Source organism: Chiloscyllium plagiosum, chromosome 32 (assembly GCF_004010195.1).
Source record: "Chiloscyllium plagiosum isolate BGI_BamShark_2017 chromosome 32, ASM401019v2, whole genome shotgun sequence".
Lineage (NCBI taxonomy): Eukaryota > Metazoa > Chordata > Chondrichthyes > Orectolobiformes > Hemiscylliidae > Chiloscyllium > Chiloscyllium plagiosum.
In genome coordinates, this window is record NC_057741.1 from 20,062,363 (window position 1) to 20,074,956 (window position 12,594).

General features: G+C 35.6%; 1 protein-coding gene across 6 annotated transcripts in view; it reads left to right on the forward strand.

The window, feature by feature from the left end:
* gab1 (GRB2-associated binding protein 1) overlaps positions 1–11,760 on the forward strand; it is a 224,125-nt gene extending 212,365 nt beyond the window's left edge. For all 6 annotated transcript variants that reach the window (XM_043674156.1, XM_043674157.1, XM_043674160.1 and 3 more), the window contains 4 exons: positions 1,266–1,365; positions 5,827–5,959; positions 9,371–9,499; positions 9,935–11,760. In XM_043674156.1, coding sequence (XP_043530091.1) covers positions 1,266–1,365; positions 5,827–5,959; positions 9,371–9,499; positions 9,935–10,090 — 518 coding nt within the window. In that variant the 3' untranslated portion in view covers positions 10,091–11,760. The remainder of the gene's footprint in view (positions 1–1,265; positions 1,366–5,826; positions 5,960–9,370; positions 9,500–9,934) is intronic.
* Positions 11,761–12,594: the final 834 nt, after the last annotated feature.

Consider the following 12,594-nt stretch of genomic DNA (forward strand, 5'->3'; position numbering starts at 1 on the left):
CATGCCACCAGCATCATTCAACATTTTGTACGTTGAATGTAAAATAATGACACCCAACAATTTCCCTAATCTTTTTACAGCAATTATATTGATGTATATTTTTTGTACCACAGTTAAACCTACAGCTTCATCTATTTTGTTTTATTAGCAGGCAATATATAAAACATAAAACTTTAGTATGTGTATTTGGAAATGGGCAGATTTTAACAAAAAAGGATTTGGTATTCCTCTCCAGTTCAACATGACTGTGCTTCAGTGTTGTTTGGTACAGAACTCAAAGGAATATTTCAACTTGACTGCGTGAGTGATATATCAGGGACAATTTTGGACCTCTGATATTAAAGGAAGTCTCCTTAGCCAGCAGCACCCATCAAAAATTCATATATATGTCGCACATTTCTTTTCAGCATTTCATATGAATGGATGGAAAATCACTGGCTCTGTGTGCTTTCATTTCTGGTGAATGTTACTGGCCAGCAAAACTTCCCACCAGTATTTCTGGTTTGTAAATTCAGCACCTTGTCCACAAGGCAGGCTTTTTGCAGCACTTGATATTGGTACTAAAAGACCAGATGCTGTTGGTTTCTAATTAATACAGCTACATCATGAAATTTCCTGACTGGTTTGCACTCAACTTGGTTTAGCTGGGGACAAACACCAACAGTTTCCACAACACAATTGTTGATTCTAAGATTTTTGTTGATTCTCATATTGTGCAGTCGTCAATATAGTTTTCCAAAACTAGTTATATATTCAAAACATTTTAACCTGTATTTCTGAGAACCTAGGATGTTTACATGAAGTTAAACAAAGACAGTGTCAAGGATTTTGTCAGATCTTGCTCTTTCTCCTCGTGGAGAGATAGAGGTAGTTGGAATGCAGTATTTCTTGTTTTCCCAACACTTATTGAGAAATAGCTATGTTCTCCATCATGTCAACTAATTTTCCAGGTGTTACAATAATAATACATTGTGGTCCAAGAGCACAAAATGTAATTGAAACTTCTTAGTCAAATATATTTGAAAACAATGCATTGACCCACTGAATAGCGAGTTGCTGAAGCACCCAATGATCTTAATTAATCTTTGTCATATTAATTTTAACATGCATTCATACTTATCCAGTTTTAAATGATTTTCTAAATAGTAAACATGCCACTAGCACCATTCAACATTTTGTGTGCTGAACATAAAATGATGACACCCAGCAATTTCCCCATTCTTTTTGTACAGCAAGTATATTGATGTGCATTTTTTGTACCACAGTTAAACCTGCACCATTGGAAATTAAACCTTTACCTGAATTTGAAGAATTGCAGGAATTAGCTCCAGTCAGATCACCAGTGACCAAAACCTTTACCAGAGAGTAAGTCATAACTGTTGCTTATTACTATAATTGTGTTGCATATATTTTGTCATTGCATTTATTTAACAGACTTTGAATGAAATCAGTCTGAACACAATGACTTTACTTACTGTGTATTAATTATATATTTTACTGCTGATGGAATCAGAACAGTGTTAATAAAACATATGAAAGGATTTACCTGAACTCAGCATGGAGAATGTAGCAAAGGTAGCAGAAACTTGAGTTTCCCATTCTATTTCTGTTGCCAAACTGACATTCCACCAAGTTGTCTCATTAGTACTCTTCCACCTGAGCTGTCTCCTGATTTGCATTTGCCCCACCCACACCTTTGAATACAAACTACTTCTTATTCTGTTGGCCGTGTCAAATGATCTCCCCTTTAGATATATGATCTAAAATTTATTTGAATTCAATTCCCACTTTATGTAGGCTCTAGTTGTTTGCCAACTGACCTGGAGTTTTAAATCCTCAACTGATTTATACCATAAAATGTCGGACCAGAGTAAGTATTTGGTCCATTGAGTCTACTCTGTCATATAATGAGATCATAGCTAATTTGATAATCCTCAACATCACTTTCCTGCCTTTTCCCCTTACATATTAAAAAATCTATCAGCTTTGAATATATTTAATCTCTGTCTGGGTTAAGGAATTCCACAGATTCACTGTCCTCTGAGAGGAACAATTCTTCTTCATCTCTGTCGTAATTGGGTGTCCCCTTGCTCTGAGAGTATACTTTCTGGTCCTAGTCATTCCCGCAGGAGTCAGTTGCCTCTCAGCATTTACCCTGTCAAGCCCCATAAGAATCATGTACCTTTAAATGTTTCTCCATTCACCTTTTTCTTCTCTTTAAATATCACTGTTCTGGAGTCAAGAGAATTAAAATTATATGCATTTGTTTTAAAATGGTTTGGTTTTTGTTTTTACTGAAATTTTTGGAGTTGTTTATTGTCAATTGTGGCTTGTTTTGCTGAAGGGATAGAAATACTCAGTCCTTTCATCAGTATCTTAAATTGATTTTAAAAACTGCTACCCAGAAAAATTAACTGATCTCTTGATTGAGTTCTATGGTATAAATGTGATACAGTATTGTAAAAGCATTTGATTTTAGTCATCACACCCTCCTCTGAATTGCTATAATAACAAAACAAATACCAGAATTTTATATGTGGCAGTTGTTTAACAAATCAACTAAAAGAATATAATTCGTGCAAGATGGAGCTTGTTTGTGTACTTTGTGGTTAATTTTGCAGCAAATTGTAGAGAAATACATCTGACTTTGACTAGAAACGTTTTCATTCTGAACTGTTTAATTGTTTAGATTGAATGCACAAATCCAGGTGTTACCTTTTCAGAATAAAGCATTTTCTTCATCTGTTCATTATTAACTCAATAAAATAGGCAGTAATAGATGTATTGGAATCTGATCAATTTCCATGCACTTGCTGTTTTTCTGTTGAATAAATATTCTTTTTCTCAGATCATATAAGTTACATTTTTAGTTTGTAACAGTCTATTGCTTGAAAGCTGTGTGCAAAACATTAACCGGTTGATTTATACATAAACTTCTTTTACAAAGATTAACTATCTTTTGGACTTGGCCACAGTGTTAGAATCCATCAAATTTGGTTGATTTTGGATGTTCTATTTAGATTCTTTTTAAATATGTAAAGTATCATTCAGAAAAGTACATCTGTGCATTTTCAAGTTCATTCTTGACAGTCAGCAGGTGGTTTTTCAGTCTCTCTAACATAGTGCTTTAACACCTGTTGATTAGCTTGGTTGTTGATAGCGAAGTTGTTGAGAAAACTATATCTCATTTCTGTTCGCAACACCATGTTTCAAGGTTTTACCTACACCACATGGCCTGCAGCAATTTAAGAAGGCAGCTCACCACCACCCTCTTGAGGGTATAGTTTGCGATGGGTAATAAATGTTGAGCTACCAATGATACCCATATTCTAGCCACAAATAACAAAAACCTTGGGATAAGTGTAACTAAAAGAGAAAGAAAGGAGTTGCTTATAATATTGGATATAATTGTGAATCCTTGGATCATTTTGAAGACTAAATATCTTTTCAGAAGTTTTCATACCAAGATATTTGTTTAAAATTTTAGAAGTCAAACCTGTAATGCTGAAATTTACACATAAAGAATTTAACTTCCATGAGTATAAAATTAACTTGGGGCAGCACAGTGGCTCAGTGGTTCGTGCTGCTGCCTCACAGTGCCAGGGACCCAGGTTTGATTCCAGCCTTGGGCGACTGTCTGTGTGGAGTTTGCATATTCTCCCTGTTCTGCGTGGGTTTCCTCCGGGTACTCCGGTTTCCTCCCACCATACAAAGATATGCAGGTTAGGTGAATTGGCCATGCTAAATTCCTCAGTGTTCAGGGATGTGTAGGTAAGGTGCATTAGTCAGGGGTAAATATAGGATAATAGGGTAGGGGAATGGGTCTGAGTGCGTTAGTCTTTGGAGGGTCACTGTGGACTTGTTGGGCTTGTTTCAATACTCTAGGAATTCTATGAAAGTTTGTTTCATACAACCCTTACCTTCCATGAAGCAAACATCAGTCACAATCTTCAGCATTGCACATTGTGAGAATCTCTGAGATTTTACAACTCTTGCTGGAAACTAAAAGGCTCCTTCTGAGTACAAACTCTCCTTAGATGACACCTTTCAAACCTGTGACCTCTGCCACCTAGAAGACAAGGATAGCTGATACATGGAAACACTGTTACATGCAAATTTCTCTCCAAGCCCCACACCTTCTTGAATTGTAACTATATTAAAGTTCCTTCATTGCTATTGGATCAGAATCCTGGGACTCCCTTCCTAACAGCACTGAGTGTGTTATTACGCCTGAAGTAAAGCAGCAGTTCAGGAAAACAACTCCCCAACATCTCATTGGAAATCAGGGATTTGCAATGAATGCTAGCCTAGTCAGGGACACTCAAGTACCATGAGTGAATTTTTAAAAATACCCAAAAGAAACATGCAAGAAATATGTTCAGGAGTGGACCATCTTTATCTTCTATCGCCCTTATTTTCTAGCTTCCTATTTCTGGTTGGACCAGAAACCAAAAGCAAGTTGGATGATGAGCAGTATGAGCTGTTCTCAAGCTGACCATTGGGTGGTGCACATATGCAATCTAATTTGGACAATACAGTCCAGCTAATTGACCATTTGATACATAGAGAAACATAGACTTTTTAACTAAAATAAAAAACTGCAGATGCTAGAAATCTGAAAGGAAAACAAATTATTCAAGAAACTCAACAAATCTTGCAGAATCTGTGGAGAGAAAGTAGAGTTAATGCTTTAGGTCTAGTGACTCTGGGAACTGAAGGGTCACTGGGCTCAAAATGTTAACTCTTCATTCTCTCTACAGATGCTGCTAGACCTACTGAGCTCCTCCAGCAATTTGTGTTTTTGCCATACATTTTAACATCTAGTGGTACATTGTCTTAAAGCCTTTTTTAAGATCCCAGTATGTAGACTTTCTGATAACTCAAACCTTGTTTTCTCAAGTTATGGAAAACATAGTATTTTATGCCTCCACATATGTTTTCTGTAGATTAGCACAATGGGAGAATTGCCCTCTCTTTGGAACAGTGAAATGGAACATTTTGTATTACTGCAATAACAGACACATGGCCTCAGTTTAGCCTCTCACCAGAAAAATATCACTGTTGACAGTGTGGTACTCCCTCAATGTCACACTGAATTGCCAGTGTGAAACATGCACCAAAATCTCTGCACTGAGGCATTAACTCATGAACTGAATCAGAGCAAATATTGTGCTAAGATTGTCAGTTAAAGTATACCATAGTGTTACTTCCACAAAGTATTTTCATTCATTTCAACGAAATTAAACCACTTGCATTCCCATTTTAAGAATTGAACACTTTCATCTGCCCTGGTATTGTGATCATTTGGCTATGTCTTGCAAAAATATTGGCCATAATTGGCCATAATTCCTGTAAATAACCTATTTTGGAGCTGTAAACTCTTTACAATGGTTCCTAATCACTACTTTTCTAATAATGTCTTATGTGATTATCTTTTTTCAATTCATGAATTGACATCATAATCCTAATGACCAAAAAAATGTTTTCTTGGCAAATTAATATGAAGACTATGTTCCAACGATTCTATTCTTTAATAAAGTTAAATTAATTGACACTAAAAACAAGGGGCAAGCTTAGATTTATCTCTGCTTTTAAGTGATTCATTTGCATAGTTGATTTTAATTAACCAGAGTGATTTTTTTTAAAAGTGCGTGGTAAGTTAATAATTTGTGGTTTGCTCATAAATCTTCAGTTCAGTCCAATGCCTCACTGTAGATGTTTGTGAATCAGTTTAATCATTGCAAACGATTATCTTACTTATGGGAGGATCATAAAAGTGTAACTATTTGGACTGTTGCTTCTTTTCCTCCCAATTATCCCCCTAAGAATCAGCCTCTCCAGGTTTCCTGCTAATCCCCGGCCTACCTCCGTAGACAGCACTGCTTCCAGCACTGATTCACAGGAGGACAGTGAAGAAAACTACGTGGCCATGGAATCTGCTCCCTCCACAGATGATCCAGTATGTAATCTTCAGATTCATCGATTTTAATGTCATTATTATCATGATACAGACCCAGAAACTGGGAAGGTGATGCAAACTAGGTCCAAGATTATGTAGAATTCACAATCTAAACTTGCAACAATAACAAATGTTCTTCTAATTTTGACACATTGAATTAATTCTTCTCAATAAACACCTTTTTTTTAAAAATTCTACCAACAAAAACAAATGCATAGCATCACGTGATGGAGATTTTAGTATTACTAAAGGTAAGGTATGAGTTAACTGTAAATGTGTTTGAATCTTAAGGCGAGTTGTCCGTCCTTTGCAAAAAGGGATGGATTTTGTCATAATATTCCAAAATACTGAGGTTGGAATAATGTATTTGGAAGGACTCCTCATATATCTGAATTCTCTCATTTGCTAATGTTTCTTTTTTTAAACTCTTTATTCTTTAATTTTTTCCTTTTAGGATTTATACTAGAAGCTGCTTTACCTTTATTCTTGCTCCTCTCAAGGCATCAAAACTCCTGTTTTCCCTTTACTCTTGCTCTCACGTCTCATTACTTTTTTTTCATATTGTTCTCCCATCAACTAATATCCTTTCGTCTATCAGGATCTGTTCTGTTCCATTGCGTGGCTTTTCCTTGGAGTTTTCTAAAGTTTTCTACTTGCTATGGTTTCTCCTTTAAGTTTATCATTTCCTTTCTTCCTGTTTCTCTATATCTTTTCAGTGAAGAGTCCTTCTATTGTACTGTTCCTATTACACCCATTGAACGGGAAATAACAGGAAGGGAATGGACAGAAGAGATGAGGTGGGATGATTTTGGGACAACCGCTTTCATCTCTGTAAGCAGCTGCTTTTCTGTAAAATGACTTTTAATGAAATAGAGGTTTTTTAAATTGTGAAGCATTGTTATTTTTGGTCAGCCATTTGTGAGCATTCGGATGAGATATTATTAATACATGACTGATGTCAAGAATCTTTAGAATAATAACATTCAGAGCTATTTAACTAGTGTAAAACTCCCTTGTTTGGGTCAAAAGGTTCTGCCCCAGATATCAATGGCACACAATCTGGGTACTATTCAATTAATGTGGTACACCTTTCCTAAATTACTATGGCATTGGTTGCTGGTGGTCACTTCTGGATCAGGTGACCACACTGTTGTACCTGCCACAGCTCTGAGTTGTTCCAGACATCTTACTTTCTAAAAACACACTGGATGGACAAGGCATAAAGTAACATCTGACTTTCACTAGTTTGTTTTTTAATTACATCACTGTCTTCTTTGAAGCCATCACCAGATGTATATTTTCCCTGTACTCAATTCAAGGTTATAGAAATAGGTGACTGTCTGTCTGGACTGTTATCTCTAACTCACTTATCTTTATGGTCACAAAAATAACAGGGCACAGTTCCCTCACAGCTCCAACAGAGTTTCCAACGAAATCAAATGTAAATGGCTTGACCAATATCATCCAATCTGGCACTCACTCTAGAAACAGTTCTTCAGTCAATGACTAAGTTTTTCTTTGCCCATTCTGCCACCACGAGACAACCCAGCACACAGGGCTTCACCACAACCAGCACTCCTTCGTAATAAGGAAGAAATAGAAGCATGGCTACCTGATGCAAAATGGTCGATTATGATAGAGTAAATAATATATTGGCTTACAGAACTTTTGTGTGTGTTCTTATATGTGCATATGCAAGCACTAGTTTGAAGTAGTGGTTGGCTTACAAGAAGTTATTATGGGCTATGTACCATCTAAATATTGTTCTCAAAATCTTTATAAAAAGCTTGAATATTGAAGAGTCTTTAAGTAGATGTTTACTATATTCAGGATGGTCAACTTATGGAATTCACTACCATAGAGGCCTTGTCACTGAATATATTCAATAAAGAAATTGATAAATTTTACAAAATAAAAACTGGATGCTGGAAATCAGAAACGAAAAGCGAAATTGCTGGAAAAGCTCAACAGTTCTGATGGCATCTGTGGAGAGAAATCAGAGTTAATGTTGCGGGTCCAGTGACCCTTCCTCGGAACTTCCTCAGCTTACTTTGATTTCTTTCCACAGATGCTGCCAGACCTCCTGCGTTTTTCTAGCAGCTTCTGTTCTTGATAAAAGTTTACAATCTTAAAGGCACCAAGGAGATAAGTTGGGTATATGGCATTGTGGGTAGAGCATTAGACATGATAATATTGAATGATGGAGCGGGCTCAATGGACCAAATGGCCTACTTCTCCAAGGTCTGTAACTATTTTTAAAAAGGAGCTGTACTTTTAAATGGCTCAGACAATAATAGATTTTTTAAAAATAAAGTGATAGTCATTTCTGCTATAACACAGTAGTTCCATTCTCATGCAATCCCATGTTATAACAAAATCATGTATTAGCAGCACCATTTAAAGTAATGGGGTTGGAATTGCATTATAATCGATACATACTTTAGAACTTTCATGATTTTAAAAAGTGTCCCCAGTTCATCAGTCTAATTTTAGTGAATTCATGTTAACAAATCATGCGTTATAGTAGAACGACCTGTACCACTCTATCATCCAAATTGAGCATATCTGGAGTTGTAATATGTGATGTATTAATGAACGTTTTGGTTAATTTCCTATGGATAAAATATAATAATGAAGAGCTCGTTTGAGCTCCTCTAAACTAAATCTCACCCTGGAGAACAAAGAACCAAATTATTCAGCTTTGGATGCTGGGACATAACTATTGTAGTTCAGGTTGGTGTTTTCCTCCCTATAGGAAATTGTTTAGTTTCCATACTGTCAACAGCCAAATTAATTATTAAATTTGTATGTCATTTAGAAATGCACATTCTTGCTAATATTTATTACTATTTTGAACTAACTGGATCAATCTTGCATGGCATGCACCTCTGTGTCATATTACCCCTCTCAAGAATTATGTTGTTTCAATTCTTTAATGTATTTTTTTTTATTTTATTTTTGTTTTAGTCAGTTAGTCACGCAATCTTTGTGTGCTCCTCTTTGAGTCTTTCCTTCGATAGTGGAGGTATGGTGGAAGGAAAATCAAAGATTCTATTTTTGACCACTTGACTAATGCCTGCTGCAAAGCAGTTTCAGAGTGACCCTCAAACTGAATTATTAAAATTGGTTATCGTGTAACCCTTCAGCTAGTGGAAATAGAACCTGTATTACTAAAATGATGAAAGCAACTGTTTCATTAACATTTCATTGCCACATTTTACACATGATATTTGACCTGATTATAAATAACTTTAACAATCTAAATAGATATTATAATGATTTTATGATTATTCTGTTGCAAGATAGCAACATGTTCTGCTATATTGCAACTACCATTTTGGGGAGAGTTGTTAATATTAAGCTGTATTTTATCCTTATAGTTACTGTTGAATATATTCTGATATTTTGCAGGTTGTAAAACAAGGATCACTGCAAAGTTGTGATGGGGGCAACAGTTTAACAAGATCGAAAGGTGACAAACAACAAGTGGAATACTTAGACCTGGATCTAGACTCTGGAAAATCAACACCACCACGAAAGGTACACTTCTGTACAGTTCAACAATGTAGCAATTAAATATGCTTACTATGATAACTTAAGAATGTTTTTCAGAAGTAGAAATGGCGCTCGTCTCCTTATGAAGTCTCTAGTGGTTTTATTTCAATCCTTTTAGATATTTATTCTATTCAAGACAGAGATATGACATTCAGAGCTATCACACTTAAAGGCTAGTCCTCATGTATGTTGGAACAACTGTTCATTTACATAGAGTTTGACTTGACTTCAGATCTGCTTCGGTGCTGATCCAGATATGTCCGAGTTCACGAAATGTAATTTCACCTTATTACAGTTGTGTAGTCAGCAATTACTTACTTGCTCTTGGTTTAGTTATCTCCAGGTTTTCCTTGGATATTGAGTATGCTAAAAATTGAATAATACTGCAAGCTTTATGGGATTTTTTTTGTTTCATTTCAGAAAAGCAATGGTACAGGTACAGTAGCAGCAGATGAAAAAGTAGATTATGTATTGGTGGACCAAGAGAGAACCCTCGCACTAAAGAACACCAGAAAAGCATGGACTGATGAAAGACAGTCAACAGAATCGGAGACCCCAGTTAAAAGTGCAAAGTGACCTAATGCTGTCATTTAAAAGACCATCATGCCTTATTGAGATGCCTTTATGTTCCTGCCGCTAATGGCCTTCTACTCTATGTACCCGACGTGAATAAGCCAACCATCAATCATGAAACAGTCATAAGTGACTACTGGCCAGTGACTCCAAATTTTACATCCAAACAACACACGTCATCAAAATGGGGAAATTATTGAAATCAACTTGATTACTATAATTAAGTGCAAGCTGTTTGATTTTACATGCATGGCCTGCAGAGACTTCCTTTGATCCTGTATGTTAGCTGAATTTAGACTTGGATTGCTTCTAAATGGTCTAGTATTCAGTTTTAGAATGCCATTGGAAAGAGTTACTTCAGGTACAAGGGGAAGCTATTAGTTATCACAGGAATCTGGCCTCAAAAGTCCTATGTAGAAAATAACTTCATTTTTTTCATTCTAGAGCAAATCATGAAAATTGTTAAACATCCAGGCTGAAAAGTATGTTCTAGCTAAACTAATTTTCTATTTTTTTTAATTGAAGTCTAGATTTATTTAAGGTAGGTTTAGTGGAAGCAATTCTTGACCTGTTAAACTTAACGAAAGTAGTTACAGTAAAACTACTAATGCATCGTTCAATCTCTAGAGCAACATTGCTGGCAGTGGCCTTTAGATGACCATTATCAATAATTATCTAAAAAGAAAACCCAACAAACCCACCCACTTCCTTTCCAGTATTAAAAAGTAGAATAGACCATAAATGCCAATGGTTTCTCATTCTTTGGTATATGTTAACTAAAATATCCAGTGCAGAAAAGTGACAAATCAATTTAGTTTAAAACTCTGGAAAGTTGAGACTTTAATCCTTTTGATATAGTTTACATGCCTGAATTTTAAAATAAACTTGCAGAGTGCAGATTCTGCAGGGTAGAGTCATGCATTCCTTGTTACAAATCCAGGAAGAAACTCGTTTGGTATTCCACATGATGCCTCATAATTCTATGCTCAGGTGGTACTTTTTTGGCAAGTTCTAGTGTACTTGTATCCAAGATTCTGGTTTCAAAATGTACAAGTCCCATTTTAACCATGTTTTTGAGCCCTTTGCAAAAACTTTTTGTATTACTTCCAGCAGTAAATTCTTTATTGATTTGCATAGTAGCATTATTGCTTTTACATTTCAAGATCAGGGATGCAGTACTTGGATTTAAAAAAAAACACCTGCTGTTTATAATAGCAATTAAGTTATATGGAACTCCTATATCCAGGCGACACCGACATTATTTCACTATTCGTACTATATACCATGTTGGGAATGTGATAATTTTGTTGTACATAACACCTTTTTTTCACTTATAAAGTGCTTATAAACTGTAAATGTACTAAAAATTACTAACATTTGTATTTACAAAAATTGTCTTTATGCATAAAAATGTTGAAGTCCATCAAAAATTTTATCATTAAATGTTGAATGAATGACAATTTTATGTGTATGTTTGTAGTCTTCCAGCTCACAGGCTTTGTATCTAAAATAACTACCTTGGCTGAAGTACCCTTTTCCTTTAATGTAAATTGCACAGTGATGGTTACTCATTATAAATAAGCAGTAATACTACTTGTATTTTAATGCAAGTTATGGAAATGCCAGACATAATGTAATTGTGAAATTAAATCAATGACCATATTCCACCCAGAGTGTTTGAGCTTATTTTCTAGACATTTGTGCAACTATTCAGATTAACTGAAATTTATCGCACAACTCGCAGTAATAGCCTTTCCCTCCCACAACTCTTCACCATAGACCAAATGATATTTAGGCTGTTTATTCATATTCAGTGACAGTCTAGTGTGTTTTGTTTTTTGGTAGTAAAATACTATTAGGACACCTTTCAATTGATCTGAAATCCAACTCCTTAAGTTCTCTTTTTTTAGCTCCTCTCCACACACATTCTATTGGACATAATGAGTTAAACATAAATATATTGCTGATGTGTACGCAGATGGCTAGAATGGTGCATTCAAAACTCTGCTGCCTTTACCTTAGTTTGCACCAAATCCTTTTCAGCCATTGCCACTATGACCACTAACCTGTATTGGTTCTTGTTCATGCAACTCTTTGATTTTAAAATTCTCGGCCTTTTGAGACCTTTCCATTCTTTCAGTTGTGGTCCCTTACCCACCCACAGTTTGAATTAATTCTTCATAGTTAGCCGGAAGCATTGCTGCCATACAGCTAAGCCCTGGGGTTTACTACATAAACCTCTCTGCAATTACAACAGCGTTTATTTACATAATGCCTTTAGCATAATAAAAATGATTAAAGTATTTTGCAGGATCATTATCCAATAAAATTTGATTCAGCCAGAAAAGAAAATATTTGGACTTATGATCAAGGAGGAAGTAAATAGAGGAGAGAGGTTTGGTTGTACCTTTGGGATCCCAACTCTATCTTTCAGATGTAAGGACTTGACCAAATGCTGGAAATGTATTGATCTTAGACAGAGTTGTTCCAATGGGGCTAAAAAACTG